The sequence below is a fragment of the Ctenocephalides felis genome, unplaced genomic scaffold, assembly GCF_003426905.1.
Source record: "Ctenocephalides felis isolate EL2017-DRISC unplaced genomic scaffold, ASM342690v1 CF-g0.4_SCAFFOLD_03572, whole genome shotgun sequence".
Classification (NCBI taxonomy): Eukaryota; Metazoa; Arthropoda; class Insecta; order Siphonaptera; family Pulicidae; genus Ctenocephalides; species Ctenocephalides felis.
The window spans coordinates 22698942-22713556 of NW_020539726.1; the positions used below are offsets into that span (position 1 = coordinate 22698942).

A 14615-nucleotide genomic window follows, 5' to 3' on the forward strand; every position below is an offset into this window, starting at 1 on the left:
ATTGGATTAATTATTTAATAATACCTTGTATTTTACTTGAATGAAAATTATTACAAACTTACATTGTTATCTTGTTTGTATTCAATAATCGTTCCTCATCATGCCAATTGAAGATAAACTGCAATTACTACAATATAGAGATTTGCACAAAATTCTGTTTACTGATAGCACAAAGGGTCGTAAGTTCAAATTCGAGTGCAACATTTGTTTAAATATGTGGCAATATTCGAGTGAAAGTTGCTTTTTAGCAGAACCCGGGATCAAAATAAAATTACATTAGTTTTCAACCAGATAATTGAATATGCTCACCTTCACAAATGATTAAAAGAAATTTGACCAGGAAAATCGTGCAAGGATTTGCAATAAATTTAGGAAAAATAAATTCAATTATTTCAATTCAACTCAATTCAGATTTTGTCTATGTGATTGTTGCTAATTTATAACAGCAATAACAATCTAGACATGAAATTTAAACATTGATATCACTACACATGATCTAGCGGTATAATAAATTTAAAATGACTTACGACTGCGTGGTTTTTTATAAAATAATTTCACGATGATTTATTTATTCATAGAAACTATAAAGCAACGGATATTGTTTACAATATCACAATTATTGCTCATGCTCATAATTAATTCTTTTCATACCTTGCTTTTATTGCGAAATCAATAACCATTTAAAATTTACATTGATATTTTTTATTGCCGATATTGTTCTCTAATTGCAAATAATACGTATCAGAGGACAATAAATATTTATAATTAATGAAAAATTAAACTTGAAAATTGTTTACAATTTAGTTGGTGTGATAATTAAACCTATTGTAGCACAAAGAAATTACAACAAAATTTTGAGGAATTTATACGAAGGCTTTGTTTTTAAAATATGTTAGCGACATTAGTCATCCAAAATTGGTCATGCAAATTAGTCACGAATCTTAAATTATCAAAATTAAACGTAGAGTAATATATATATATATACAATATGAATGAAGTATTATATGATGCAATGAAAATTTCCTCACGTTAATCTACCATAGTTGAAGTGAATTATTTATTATTCCTAACAAAGCATTAGTGATATTTAGATATTATAGATTGATTGAATGATTGTTAAAATTATAGGTACTTAACTCATGAATGCCTGCAGGCATCGAAGGTATAAAGCAGTCGAAGTAAACCTTTACTAAAAATTAATAAAAATAATAAATAAATCCTGGAATAGGTCATATCATAAAATATAGCTCAGTATGGTTTCAAAATTTCACCAAAAAATGATTCAAAATGACCAAATTTGACAATTTTGTTTTTAAAATTTTAAGTAATATTAGGAAAATGATATGCGTTTTTAGTCAAATTTTCATATTATACTTAATTCAGCACACTGATTAACTAAAAATAATATGTCAGTAAAACATGTTTGAAAACACGCTCGAAGTTTTTATGTAGGGTAACTTTTTTACTGGTTTACTGTATAAGCATAAATAATTTGTTGGTATATTTTTAAAAAAAATTATCCAACTTCGCCAAAAGTTGCTCATCCCTGAATTAATGGGAAAGTAGTGTTGTTGCAATAAAGTATTACTATTGCTGCGGTGAAAACCGCATTTATATTATGTAACAATAAGAGCTCGTGTTAGAATATGTTGGCAAAAAATGTTTTCTAGCTTTCACAATAGTAAGTTCAGTTTCGAAGTACTTGAACAAATCATAAGGATTGCTATATCAAGATTAACACACTCCTCCTTGAAACTTTGCTAAAAAATGACCGATTCCTTGATTCGATAAATAACGTGAAATAATTTCCTATTATAAATAGTATAATTTTAGGGCATTTTAAAGTTTTATAAAGTTTTTTTTCTTATAGAGTGATATTTACACCTGTCCTAAAATGGATAAGTAGAACTGTAGGGAAAAAATAACTTCAAAATCATAAAATCGTCTGACCATTGACAGAGATTAAAAAAACTGACATATTTTAATGTGTCCTGATTTTTTTTTATTATTCACAGTATATTTCAACAATTAGATTATAAATACAATCTATCAGCTGAAAGTGAATGTTTAAGAAGAAAAAAATAAAAGGATTAAACAAATGAGTAAATGATAGTAAAATAATAATGATAATAAAATTAACAATATCAATAATAATAACAATAATAATAATAAGTAACTTGTGTGGAAGATTTTTCTCTGTATAACAAAAACAAAATTATGTTGTTGGTTCCGGCAGATCACTCAGCCATTTTCTCTTTAGTCACCTTAATTTTTCGGCTGACTGTTCTAATTGTATTTCAGGACGAATTTTTAAGTAAAAAATATTGGCAGTATTAAATAAAATTCAGATTGTGCAACAAATTGAATAGGGAATGCAAACAGTGTGTCAAAAAAGCTTTGAAAGCAAAGAGCTCTATGGAAAACACTCTTTAAATAGCCTCGAGGGCTTTTTGCAGTGCTTTCTACATTTATGTTTAGATAATTGAAATGATGCATTTTCATATCATTCCATTCAAATTAAATTACAACGAATTTGAAGATAGAGTTTATCAAATATTTCCCTAGAGTATTTACTGCTTCTTTTGAACAAATATTAGGCAATGTAAATATCATTTTGAAAAAATAGATATCGGCATCAGCACAATTGCATCAGCTGTACAAATAATGCGTATCTTAAGTTTCCTACAATTTCTACGATTTTCAATCCTAAAAAACTTTATTTGTACGTTACTCTCGATTAAGAAACATTTTTTGCATAAATACATGCTATATGCAAAATCAATCGGTTCAATAAAAAAAATTTGACTGATATACGCTAACTAATAATTATTATCAATGTTCAGTGTTAATTAATATGAATAATAAATGGTTGGTGTAATTATTGAACATAGTATATTAACATTGCTATATAATAGACACCCAATATATTGGCATAAAAGCATAATGATTTTTTTTTTGATAAAAAAAATCCAAAAAACAATCTATTAACTGTGCGTGTGTTGTCTCTATAATTTTATATGTTTATATTATATTGATACCAAAAATGAGTGAAAAAATATAAAATACATGTCAATCATTAATATTTTTGAAGTATAAAAAAACAAGTATAAGTTTAATAGTGGATTAGGGAATGCAATACCGATGAAAAATTTCAACACCGGTATTTCGGTAATTTTTCATTTTAAAACCGGAATACCGGTAAATTACCGGTATTTTTATTATCTTAAACAAACGTAAACAAATTGAAAGTTACTAGTACAAAATAAAAAAATGATATACAACTACAACTATATTCAACTAAACAATAAAATAAAAAACAATAAGTTTATTTTAAATAATAATTTAACAAAATTATATCCAATTTAATTAATTCATCATCACTATCGAGTATATTGAGTACTTTTCACCAAAAACAAACTTATGAGTAAGAAAGACCAAAAACTCATAAAAGATCATATTACATTATTATAATAATCTGTATTGTCTGTATGTGATATGTTAAATTAGCATAATCTCTAATATTTAAAAAAAAAATTCTACACTAATTTAAGATTGGATACTTTGTCGAGATAAATAATAAGTTACTATAATTGTTGAGTATTGTTATTTAAAACAATGTATTTTCAAACTTCGACAAAATATTATTTTCAAACTTCGAAACGTTTTTGAAAAATAATATTTTATAATTGTAATAAGAAGCAAAAATATTTAGTACCTAAATATCATAATTATTATGTATAAAGTTAGAAAAAAATAAAGATTACGCAGAGGTAATCTGTATGATATAAAATATTTTGGTGCAAATATCACTTAAAAAACCGTTACATTTTTACATAAGATGAAACAAACTTGAAGATATAGCTGTATATGCGATTATGGAATCTAAAGATAAATTTGTTCAGAGAAATTTAAACTTTAGTGTATTATGTATCAAATAGCGCTTATGTAAAAATACCGAAAATACCGGTATTTTTGGGGTAAATACCGGTAAAAATACCGCCGAAAATCGGGCGGTTTACCGGTAATTCGGTATACCGGTATATCGGTATTGCATTCCCTATAGTGGATCATAAATATATGCCTCATCCGCACGTAATTTTCGAACACGCCTTTATGCGCTCTGCCCGGTTAACAATTTAATAATTTCCGGAATAAATGCTTATTGTCTCCATCACATTTCTCTTAGAGTTATTCCACTTTTATAAAGCACCAGCTCTCAGTTTAGATTTTGCGCTGATCTAATTAAATATTTCTGATAGAATATCAAAACCAGGTTTATCAACGTATATTAGGGCCAGCGGTTGCGATATCGGTTAGAGCGTGGGCTAGCACCAATAGACCCAGGTTCGTTGGTTCGATTCCCGCTACCGCCAAAATTGACATCAGGCAACTTTGATGTCAAATTTCCACTTGGGGTTATAGATCACAATATAATTCCAAGTGGAAATCGTCCTTCGTAGACATAGTTGCATACAATCATATGCACACTATTAGAAATAAGAGCTAATAAAACCCCCACACATAGGAGAATGATCAACCGATGGGTTGCTTCTCATATCAATACCTTAGGTCATAAGTCATACAACAAAAACAGCTTATAGAACAGTAATAAAGAGTTCTGATTGCTGTGGAAACAATAAAAAAATCAACGTATATTTATTCTCCAAAGGCTTACAAGATGCGTTCCTCAAACTCTGTCCAGATAGCCCCATCGTGGCCATCACCGTGGTAACTTCCAGTTTATCCTAGGATGTTTCATCCTGGCCTCGAGCTATCTGACGGCACGCGCTTCCTGCGAGCAACTCCAGCAATGGACGCTGTACTCGAAAAGGAACTGATGTTGGAAGCCAGACACTTGCAGCCGGAAGCTTTGATCCAGGTCAGTGGTGTATTACAATAGATTCTATGCGCCCATTGTCTAATGTAGATTGCAGACAAAAATCCAACGCGCTAATAAATATGATAGATGATGGATTTTAGAACACTATTCATTTTTTTTTTCATACCATAGAAATTTCATTCAAGACCATTTTATTTTAGATAATGTTACATTTAGAGTTTTTAGGTTCCAATTAATTTAATCAATCAATTTATTGTCAATATATCTATTTTGGCACGAGCCTTACCTGAAATAATAACGTTTCATAAGATAGGACATCACGTATCATTAGTTTCGAAACCCTTTTATACTTCTGTAAAATAACCTTTATCAGTTTTCACTTTTTTACCCAATATTCAACTAAGTTATTTATCAATACCAATTTGCTTACTGAACTGATTTTTGGTCATCTATCAAAGTACAGTATCTGGTATTACGTCTTTTTTGCAAAATTGCATCCTATACATTCTTTTCACTATGAAATCTTCACAAAACTGTTAAAATGCCTGAAGAATAATTTGGAAATTCATTCTCTAGACAAATAAAAATTCTATTATATTTGGATAGTAGATAGATAAGTAGATACACTATATTTACACGATAAATTTTATACAGTAGATTTTTTATTGTTTAATCGTTTTTACTTTTAGATAATAAAGTTTTTCATATATTTCTCGAACAAATTTCATTTTCTGTCATCTATCAAAGTACAGTATTTAGTATTTTGGCTTTTTTGTAAGAATTGAGCCCAATACATGTTTTTCTGCATACAATTTCCCAAAAACAACCAATATAGCCAATGAAGAATTTGATATTTTATTCTAAATTATGGATTAAAAAAAAATACCATTGTCTTTGTATGGATTTTTATACTAGAGATTTGTCATTTAAACGTTTTCATTTTTTGGTTATCGTTACATTTGACTTGAGTTTATGAATTTTCAAATTTATTTGAAAAAACCTAATTTAACAATTTTAAGTTAAGATATCAGCATTGAAATCTTTTTGAAATTTTTATCTTTTACTTTACTTGACAATCATATGATATATCAAATAATTTTCTTGCATATTAGACTTTTTATTTTAATTAATACATATAATTATTTAATTTCTTTGTATTAAAATTGCACCCAAAACATTCTTTTCTTACTAAATCTTCCGAACAAAATGAGTTTGCCAAAGCAGAATTTGGTAATTTATTTTCCTTTATCCAGTATCTTACGATTTTTAATTTATATTTTTTTCCTCAATGACTACTCCAATAAATTTACCGTTTTCGTGCTTTGTTCTTCATTTAAAATATAAATCAATCACAAAATAGTTTCACAGTTGCTCTCGGCAATGTTCTCATTCTCAGGCCATTTCAAGTTTCTGCTCACAGATAAATTTGATTTAAGATGGTTTAAAATATCATCTTAATGCAACTATAAAATCAATTTAATATAACACTGACAATGAGATATATAGTTCATTTGTAATAATAAAATATAAATTGTTATATTCAATAAAACTATCAAGATCTTGATAGTAGTCATTTATGATTGAAAGTAAATTACCATATCTGAGTTAAAAGTTTTACTGATATTTTAACATTATTTAGAGAACAATAATATTTCTCCACAAATTATGATAAATTAGAAATTTTATTATGATTTACTTATACATGTGAATCAGATAACCATGATTGCCTTCCTTGGGTTCTCAATAATAACTCTAATACAAATCTTTTAACTCTTATAAGAAAATATTTTTTATGTTGCTAAATTTATTTTTGTATGATTATCGGATTAAACAGCGATTAAAATTAAAGAGTTTATAATGGTTTATTAGAAATTAAAAAGTGTTAATTAATGAAACTACTTCAGATTTAAAAACACAATGTAAAATTGCTTCAAATTGAGATGATGCTACAATTCTATTAAATCTGATAGATGAAATATGAGGTAATCTATACCTAGATATTATAAATTTTAATAAATATTTTTAAAACCTGGTAAGATGACGACAAAAAAATATAATTTCATTATTTTGATTTACTTTACTACTGAAAAAATGCCATTTGTCAGAGAAAACAGATCATTAGACCTATGCACATCGAATCATCAGATATTTTATAGATAACTAATAATAAGAATAAATTTTGTTTACATTTCTAAAGGTTTTGTGAAAGTTCAAAATTTCCAAATTATTTCGAATTAAATTTTTCGAAAAAGTCAATTTTTTCAAAAAATTTCATGTCCAGAAAAATATTCTTTTCTTAAAGTTCTAATCTTTTTAAAAATTTTAATGTTTGGCACGGAAAGTTCCAAAAATTTGCCTTAAGGCACGATGCCATGCACCACTAGTTATTTATCATTGTATATAAATATTTTATTAATGAATATATTTTTTTACTCGACTATATCGACCATATACGATAGTACTTTTCATTTTTCATTGTTTCCAAACAAGAAAAGTGCATTGCACTCGTCGCGCTTACAGCTGATATTTGGTTTCACCAACGCAAAATCATTGGAGCGAATAAAGCCAGCTTTCGTTCCGCCATAGTAGCTAAATATTTGTGAATAAAATAATAGTACAATGTTTGTATTGCTAAATATGTGCGAAAAATATCCGGCAATGACGTCGATTCTAAATCAGCTTTCTTTTGCATAACAAAAGTCAATAAATGAATGGATTTGCCTAACTTTTTAATAAACAAACAAACGGACAAGTGGTATGTTTAATGATGAGTAATATAAATTATATTTACACAGAAATTTTTAATATTATTATTAGAAATTAGAAAGCATTAATTACATAGGTACACATTATAAAAAAGTTGTCTGTATTGGGTGTGCGGCTAATGTTTTCCAACGTACTTTTTACCGCAAAACACAGAAAAGTGATACCACTGGGCAAACTCCAATTTGGTCTCAAACATGTTGTCATTCATACTAAATATTTTTTGTATTTTAAAAACCGATTGGGTCAAATCGTATAAAAATGGTAGAAATTAAAAAAAAAAGCTACAAAATTTCAGATCTGGTAATTCTTGTGCTTCATAGTTAAAATCTTATAATTTCTCTTATTTCTTGGGTCTAATTACCTATTGAGTTTCAATTAAATGATCTTTTGATGTTTTTTTGTGTAATTCAACAGTATAGCAATACAGACAACTTTTTTATTTAGTATCAAATCAATTTTTCCAAACATTATATGAAAATGAAATATGTCTCATACACCTGTTCTTCAAAGAACAAAACAGTTTCTACACAATAATTTATTGTTACTCAGAATATTCAGTAAAAATGAATTTAAATTATTGTGAAAATATGACTTCAACACTGAATAAGCAACAGCACATATTAGGAACATTTCTATGAATTATGAGATTCGATTAAAATATAGATTTGTTGTTAAACAATAATTTTTTATTTTGCATAGCAAATATTGCATATTATAGAGTAACAGATTTTTAATACAAAACTAAAACATTTTGGTCCACACCAGCGAATGCACAAAATGCATGGCAAAAAATGAAAAAAAAAATCTGCTCTAGTAATTCTTCTGCTTGATAAATAAAATCCTATAATTTATGTCATTACCTGCCCCATTTTTCTATAGAGTTTTAATTAAATGATCTTTTGGTTTGGTTTGTGTAATTCAACAGTATAGCAATACACACTTATTTTGTGGACCTGTATTACAAATACATTTTTCCAATTTTATTATATGAAAATGAAATATATCTTATATACATGTTCTTCGAAGAACAAAACGGTTTCTACGTAATAATTAAAAAGTAAAAATAAATTTAAAAATTATTGTGAAAATTGACCTCAACACCTAATAAGGAGTAAGCACATATTAGGAACATTTCTATGAATAGTTAGATTTGATTAAAATATAGATTTGTTGTTAAAGAATATTTTTTATGTAAATATTGCATATTATAGAGTATTAGATTCTTAATACAAAACTGTTTTTATATTTTGTCTACACCAGCACATGCACAACGTTTATTTTTCCCAACGCCCCAAAGAAGTTTTGTCATCTTTTACTCTGATAAATAATCAAAAACAACAATCTTTATTATTACGTTATAACAAATTTATATTCATATTATTACAATCCATTACTATAATTTCTTCGAGCAAAATGACTATGAAAATTTGCTCCAAGTTCACTCGACAAAACAAATTGGCCAATAGTGTGTGAAGCGGAAGAACCTAATATAATTGTTTTCGGGAATGATTTTATCGTTCCGTTAATTAGAAAGAAAAAACTAAATCGAGCTCTAGAAAGCGAGGCACTTGAACTTTTTGATAAAAAGATTTGCTATTCAGCAAACAGGGCACAATCTGGAGCCAAATTATAAAACAATTGTTGATACAATTGATGATTGCATGTGATATCGAATACAAACTTACGAATAGATGAAAGCAAAATATTCTCCTTGAAAGTTTTTAATATTTTTTTTCATAACATTTATATGCTTTTTGAAGAACGAAGTTGATTCATTTTTTACTTATTTTGCTAACTTAAAGTGCATTTTTCCCTTACCTACGGCCCCAAATTGTGAAATTCAAGCTCATACAAAAACTATATATGAACAAATTTACTTTCATATATAAAATATTTTATAATCAGTTTATTTTCAAACTTTGATCTGTAGCACATTTTATAATATTTTGCATTCGCATATTTTGTTGTTCACATAGATAATTTCTTTCTCTTCATACTTTGATATTAATTAATAACTAGTGGGGTGGGTGGCATCGTGCCTTAAGGCAAATTGCTGAAACTTCCCGTACCGTAACGAAATGTTCGAGGATTGCTGAATGTTTTCAAATAGATTATTATAAATATTGTAACATTGTCTAATATTTATAAATATTATATAAACTGAATTGCAGAGTTGAAATTATTTGTAAAGTATATTAGAACTATAGTCAGAATTAAAAATAAATATTTTCGATATACAAAAAACTAAAAAAAAAAAAAAAAAATGGGACATTTTTTTTTTCAAAATCGATTATTTTGTTAAGACAAGCAGAAAGTTCTTTGAATCATTTAAATCGGACGCTTAGTTCTCTCAAAAACTGCCATTTTTTACATATTTAACTCCGTATCTTCAAAATGGCTGGGCCTGCCTTTGCGAAAAACTAATAACCACTTCTCCCAATCATTACTAATTGAATGTTTTTTAGATCATTCAAATTGGATACTCCGTTCTCTCAAAAATACGATTTCTATTTTCTGCACTCTTTGCTCCGTATCTCCGAAACGGCTGGACCTGCCTTTGCCAAAAACTAATCAGCTCTTTTCCCTATCAATAGGAATCGGATGTTTTTTGAACCATTCAAATCGGTTGATCCGTGCGCCCTAAAACGTGACTGGAAATTTGTATCCACACATACATACACACACACACACATCCATTTTTTTCTGAGGTATGCCAAAACGTTCAGAAACCTTCAAAACGTCGAGAAATGTAAAAATTTTCAATTCCGATTTTCGGCCCATTACAATAACTTACCCTACGGGAAGTTAAAAAATCTTTCGAGTTATGATTATGTTCATTACTACATCTTATTAGAAGTCATAGCATCTATATTAATTTAACAAGGAAAGGAAAATTCAAGTTACGTAGAATATAATTATTTATTTAATGGGATAAAAACATGAAAGTAAAGTATTATATTTACAAAGAATTATAATTAGAAATTACTCACCGATAACGTTGCTCGAAAAACTTTACTCTCAAATGAACCTTTGCAATCAACAACACAGTTATAAGGAAATAATAATTGTACAAAATAAATAATGATTGAGTGAGAATAAAGAAATGAATTTGATTATAAACATAAATAGTTGCATATACAAGAATATAATTGATATTAGTGTTAACATTACACGACAGTAAACAAAATGGATCAAATATAACTGGATATAAGGAAAATAAATGTGAATATTATAATATTAAAAAAAATCCTGCCCATCATAAAAAATTTAAAAAAATAATTATTGTTTTAAAATTGAGATTTTACTTCAGTGCTATAATAGTTTGAAAATTGCATATAGATTAAATATCTGAAGGATGATAATCTTTTTTCCTGAGAATACAGTCCTATCTGATATAACATGATGTCAAGGCATTCTACATCCATTCACATGAATCGCATATTAAATAATCTAGGTTATTATCAGCAAATGAACTAATTATTCTGAATGATGAATTGTAATACATATTTATATGTTATTGAATCTACAATGACTTATGATAATAAATTACTATTTTAATGATAGCAGCAGAAGTTTCCAGATCGACGAAAACATAAGTTACTTACATGAGGAGAACATTCACATTTTGCTATTTTCGAAATATTGTAATTCATTTATAATTCTCTACAAATAATCGACACAGAAATAAATTGACATAATTGATAGACCTTTGGGAACATAGAAGCCTTTCATAAAATTCGCCACAAAACTTCTATGAATGAATCATCATTATAAATCTATTAGTTATTATAGCATTTGATTTTTGTTCAACTTATGCTATTGTCTCAATTGTAGATTATTTGAAAATTTTTGAATAGATTCACAACTGTCCAAAATAGGACGTTTAGCAGATATGTTGTTTTAGAAAAGACATGGGATTTATAATAACATTTGGATGAAACGATCTAATAGTTGGATTCCATTCAACAGATAAATTTTGATTAAATTCTAATGAATATAATATGAAAACTGAAGGATGTTAAAAGTAAAATAACATATTACTGCTAGTTCCAAACAATACATTTCAGAAGAAAATGGGAAGACTCAGTAGGCAATAGTAGCTAAATTAAAAGATCACACTAAAATGCTGCTCATAAAATCGACCATAATTTCATATAACATTATTTAGTATTGTATAATATTACCATTTTGTGAAACAATATTTCATCGCGTGTTCTAACAAATCATGTAAATTTCACTTAATGGGTTATGCGTCATTAATTATGATTCTGAGGAGTTCGTAGAAACATATGCAGTTTCTTGCGCTGTCGCATAATATAATGATTTTCTAAACACATGTATTTGGGTCGCATCTAAAGTCTAATCTGCCAATCTAAAATAAAACTGAGTCTTGTTGTCTAATGGCCGACGAAGCCGTCAGCACAAGAGATGTTTGTTTTGTTAACTATGTCAATTTTGTGAAAGTCGTCTGATGCTCCTACATATTCTGGAGTGACTATCAGTACATACATCGCAATTGGTAGCCACTTATAAATCAGGGGATTATCATGTTCATGAAATGAAGTTATTGAAGACTTTGTAAACGAGTGAATAAAAGTTTTTGTACCGGAGTGATGTATAGCAATTGCAATGCATTGCTCAACTTATAAAACGTGAAACGCCTTAAATTAGGTGCGGCGAAAAATACCGCGAATGCTATCTTCTAACTGTACATCACGGCCGTGCAAAAATGATATTGAAATGTATTCTTCTAGATCATTTGGTTCGTTTATTGTGATTTTAAATTAACAACATCGACCTTTGGACCAACTATCTAGAATTGTAAACTAGTTGGAAAAAATTGCAAAACGCAATTAACGCTTTTGTGCATCTACATATTTTCATAAAGATTACCAATCTGCTAGGGATCAAGATAAACAACATAGATTTTTTATATTCAAGTATATATTCAAACTTCGGACAAAATGGCATTTTAGATGAGGACATTCTAAAAAATTAATTTTTAGAAAACAGATCATGAATAAATCGTTTGATTCTCTTTAGGACATCAGTACATAAAGCTTGATCCTAAAGGGAAAAAATCACACATCTAACCAACATTCGCTGGGCTTAGGATGGGAAAAAGAGTTTTGAAAAATGCAAGTGTCACCAATTGACTGGTGGTATCCTTAGCCGATATTTAGAAGTAGTTAGAGTAAGACAAAATCACTAGTAAGACAAAAGACAAAATTACTTTTTACAGGTATGTCATTTGGTCCAAAAGTAAATAGAATGAATAAATTCTAACAAGCACTTGATTATTGAAATAAAATTGATCGAATTCTCTAGTACTGTCATAAGTTCATTGGTTTTAATAGAAATAATTACAAATAAATAAGTAACTAGAAAACATAAAAAAACACACTCAAAATAAACTTTTGAAGGCGCGATACAAGTATGGAGGCGTCCATTGATTACGTGATCGATTTTTCAGAGATTTTTGGGCCCCGCTCCCCCTTGGTGATACGTCGTGATATTTAGAATTACTCCTCTTCCCCCACCTAACATCACGTGTATTTTTAGTTACGTAAAATTTTAGAACGAATTTTTCGAATTTACGAAAAAAGTAATATTTTTGTTTTTTCTAAATTCAGGTAAAAAATGAATGCACGTGATATGTTACTAGACCCCTTCCTCCCCCACGTTATTTTTCGTGATTTTTTGTCAAATTCCCCCTTTCGATAATAAAAATACGTGATTATTGGACGACCCCTTTGAACTGATTACTACGAACTGACTGTGGCAATGACGGTCAACATCTGGCAGGATAGTGGTTATTTGTTTCTTAATGCTATACAGTCGTGAAAACGTGACTTTGCCATATATACCACTTTGTTTGTATTTTCGTTAATTTTTGTTATAAAACATTTGAAAATTTACTTATTACATGCAAAATATTAGTTGACGATATCACTTTTCTTAGTAGTGTCATTCAGTTCAAAGTATTACATACAATTTATATTGAATTTCAAAAATTTTTTAGCTTCAACACATATGAATTTTATTTAGGTGCATTTTATCCCAGTCATCTATTATATAAAAGCAACAAAATGTATGAGAATGAGCGATTTCTAAGTTTTTCATAAATCTTAGAACATTGGAGATTATATCAAAGCTTCACACTTTAACGCTCTTATCCAGATTTATTGCATATATCTTATATTAATCAAGCGATGTAATAAAACGGTATTTTTTAATGACACGTTTTACAGCGCATTATACTATGCCAATCTCCGTCAGAAGAAGCTAAATCTAAACTCTCATATAGAATGGATTGTGTCTCTCGATGACTCATACAAAGTAATAGACAATCCAGCTGTGAAATCGAAAGAAGACTACAGAACAATGGTCCGATTCTTTTGCTTAATCCACGAATAAAGGTTAATCCATTAATAATCTTAGAATCACTCTTTGACGAGTGGTTGCTCGTTAATATTATTAGAATGGAGTATGCAGTAGGTCAGCATCATTGAAGTGTTCGACCATGTATAAAGATTTATAGTGTCAGATTTCTCGTTTTTGACTCAGATTAATTTAACATGAAAATTAGATACCAAAAGTAAATTTCTCAAAAATAATCATCATATCATACTTTTTTTAGCTTGTTATATTTTGAACCTATTCCATCATGAACATCAAAAAAGTTTTTGTCGTAATCTAGATCGAATGCCAATCCATTGATTGGAAATCTGGGTATGATGGTATCCTGTTTAGTTGTTAGTAACATATAATTAATAAATTTAAGCATAAAAATTTTGTTGAAAAGATTTTTTGATCATATTTTTTTCTCTACTTTTGAACTTAATAACATCTTATACACAACATATATAAAATTGAACAAAGTAAATAAGTCATGTTTAAATCAAAATTTGAAAATTTGCACATACATTCATTTGCTTCATGTAAAAGGATATTGTTAATTAACAAATCACCCAATTTTATAATGCAATACTAATATTGAAAATTGAAC

General features: G+C 28.1%; 1 protein-coding gene across 1 annotated transcript in view; it reads left to right on the forward strand.

Annotated features, from left to right (window-relative positions):
* Positions 1 to 4763: 4763 nt before the first annotated feature.
* Positions 4764 to 14615, forward strand: part of LOC113387705 (PAX-interacting protein 1-like) — a 41280-nt gene continuing 31428 nt past the window's right edge. Inside the window, exon 1 of the mRNA XM_026625071.1 lies at positions 4764 to 4879. Within this exon, the coding sequence (XP_026480856.1) occupies positions 4811 to 4879 (69 nt within the window). The 5' untranslated portion in view covers positions 4764 to 4810. The remainder of the gene's footprint in view (positions 4880 to 14615) is intronic.